The sequence below is a fragment of the Propithecus coquereli genome, unplaced genomic scaffold (genome assembly GCF_000956105.1).
Source record: "Propithecus coquereli isolate 6110/MARCELLA unplaced genomic scaffold, Pcoq_1.0 Scaffold557, whole genome shotgun sequence".
Classification (NCBI taxonomy): Eukaryota; Metazoa; Chordata; class Mammalia; order Primates; family Indriidae; genus Propithecus; species Propithecus coquereli.
The window spans coordinates 1,587,310-1,589,188 of record NW_012151474.1 but is presented as its reverse complement, the minus strand read 5'-3'; the positions used below and the strand labels follow the sequence as shown (position 1 = coordinate 1,589,188).

The 1,879-nt window shown below is 69.3% G+C and overlaps 1 protein-coding gene across 1 annotated transcript in view; it reads left to right on the top strand.

Annotated features, from left to right (window-relative positions):
• The first annotated feature begins 1,081 nt into the window (after positions 1 to 1,081).
• The window catches only part of CBFA2T3 (core-binding factor, runt domain, alpha subunit 2; translocated to, 3), a 21,056-nt gene continuing 20,258 nt past the window's right edge, over positions 1,082 to 1,879 (top strand). Inside the window, exon 1 of the mRNA XM_012657669.1 lies at positions 1,082 to 1,217. Within this exon, the coding sequence (XP_012513123.1) occupies positions 1,097 to 1,217 (121 nt within the window). The 5' untranslated portion in view covers positions 1,082 to 1,096. The remainder of the gene's footprint in view (positions 1,218 to 1,879) is intronic.

The following is a 1,879-nucleotide window of genomic DNA, read 5'->3' as shown; positions in this document are numbered from 1 at the left end:
CCCGCCCTCGGATGCTGGCACACCCTGAGCCCCTCCGAGCTTTTCTTCTCCTGTGCGATGGGCCGGGGGGATCAGGTGAGGTCTGCGCGGTACTTGGTGTGTGATCGCGGGAAAGGTCATTTATACATCACCCCCCAGGGAGGCGGGGGGGCCGGCCCGCACCGTGTCTCTGCGCCTGCTGACGGCGGTCACAGCGACGGTTAGAGGGTATCACACGCCCAGACGCTGGCCCTGTCTCCTCCCCCAGCCCGGGCTGGGCCCCCACAGCTGTGAGGACGAGGGGCGTGTGGTGGTCGCCGGCAGTGTGGGCTCTGCCTTCTCTTGCCACGGCCGGAGGGGTCTGAGCCGAGGCCCCCGGGTCTTCCTGGCCTGGCGTGACCTCCCCGCACCGGGCAGGGGCCTCACGCTGGCGCGAGCTCAGGCCACGTGGGAGTTGTATTAAGGCTTGGGGCCTGATCACCGCTGTGTCCAGGTGCTGCTGACCGATGGCGGCCACAGTCCGCGTGGCCAGGGCAGGAACGTCCTGAAATCGACACTTCCCGGCCTTGGCTGGGCACATGACTCACCCGGGCAGGAGAGGGTTACATGGAGGTGCCCCCAAGCCTGGGCGGATGCCCCTCCCGGGGGTGTTAGCATCTGACGGCAGAGGACCCCGGAGCTGCCTTCTGACAGCAGCAGCCTTGCCTGGGAACGTGTCGGGGATGCAGATTCCCGGGCCCAGCGCAGACGGGATCAGGGTGGGGAGGCCGCGCCGGTCTGGACGCACCGCGTGCCAGCGCACACGGAACATGGTTCCGCTGCCCGGGGCGCTGTGGGCCCCTGGGCTGCAGGAAACGCAGGCCTGGGGGCTCCCCGGTGCGGCCACAGCCCAAGGGTGCCCACCTGTCCCCTGTCCCCTGCCGGCCAGCGCACCTGGCACAGGCTGACCCACGCCTGTGCACTCAGGCCCCAAACCAGCGCCGGGGGGTCCTTGGCTGGGAACCGCAGGCTGGGCGCCTCTGCCCTGGCCTTCCTCACCCTCCTCACCCTCTCTGTCTCTGTCCCCCCCGCGCCCCCCCGGTCCGGCCACAGCAGACGGCAGGAGCAGGACGCAGCGATGCCCGACTCCCCCGCTGAGGTGAAGGCACAGCCCCGGGCCACGCCACCCGCCATGCCGCCCCCGCCACCCGCCGCCTCCCAGGGGGCCACACGGCCCCCGTCCTTCACGCCACACACGGGTGAGTAACCCTGGGCAGAGAGACCACTGTCCCCGGGGAGCCCCCATAGGTGTGACATTTTAAACTCTCGGCCTGAACCAGTGGCCAAGGGCCGAGCTTTGGAGGTTCCAGTCCCAGCCCTTCCACTTTGGGCCACCTCCCGGACCTCTCCGGGCCTGGGACCCTCGTCCACAGAGCAGAGCTGTCTCCTGCTGCTGAGGGTGCCACCTGCCACACTCAGAGGGACAGGGACCTCGCCAAGGCCACAGCAGGTTCCCTGAGTGCAGGCCAGCGAGAGCCTCCGATTCCAGGAGTTCTGCAGCCTCCACAGGGCTGAGGCCCGGCCGAGCGCCGGGCCCGCGGCTGGGCAGGACGGGCGGGACCTCGCGGGCCCTGGGCAGGTGGGACCGGGCCTGCTCAGCGCACTCAGCCGCTCCAGGTGGGCTTCCGGGGGCTCTGGGCAGGGGCGGCTGGTTCTCCTGCACAGCCGCCATCAGAGCACCTTTTGTTTTGGGAAAGAAGTTTGTGGCCCAGTGACTTTGGGGTCCCAAGTGGTTGGGAAGAGGGAGCCTCCAGGCTTGGGCCGGTGTGGCGGACAGTGTTCCCTGCCCCCGAGGCCAGAGGGTGGGAGTGTGTCCTCAGTGTTCCTGGTGGTAATGGGGGGAGTCCACATGCCACCCCCA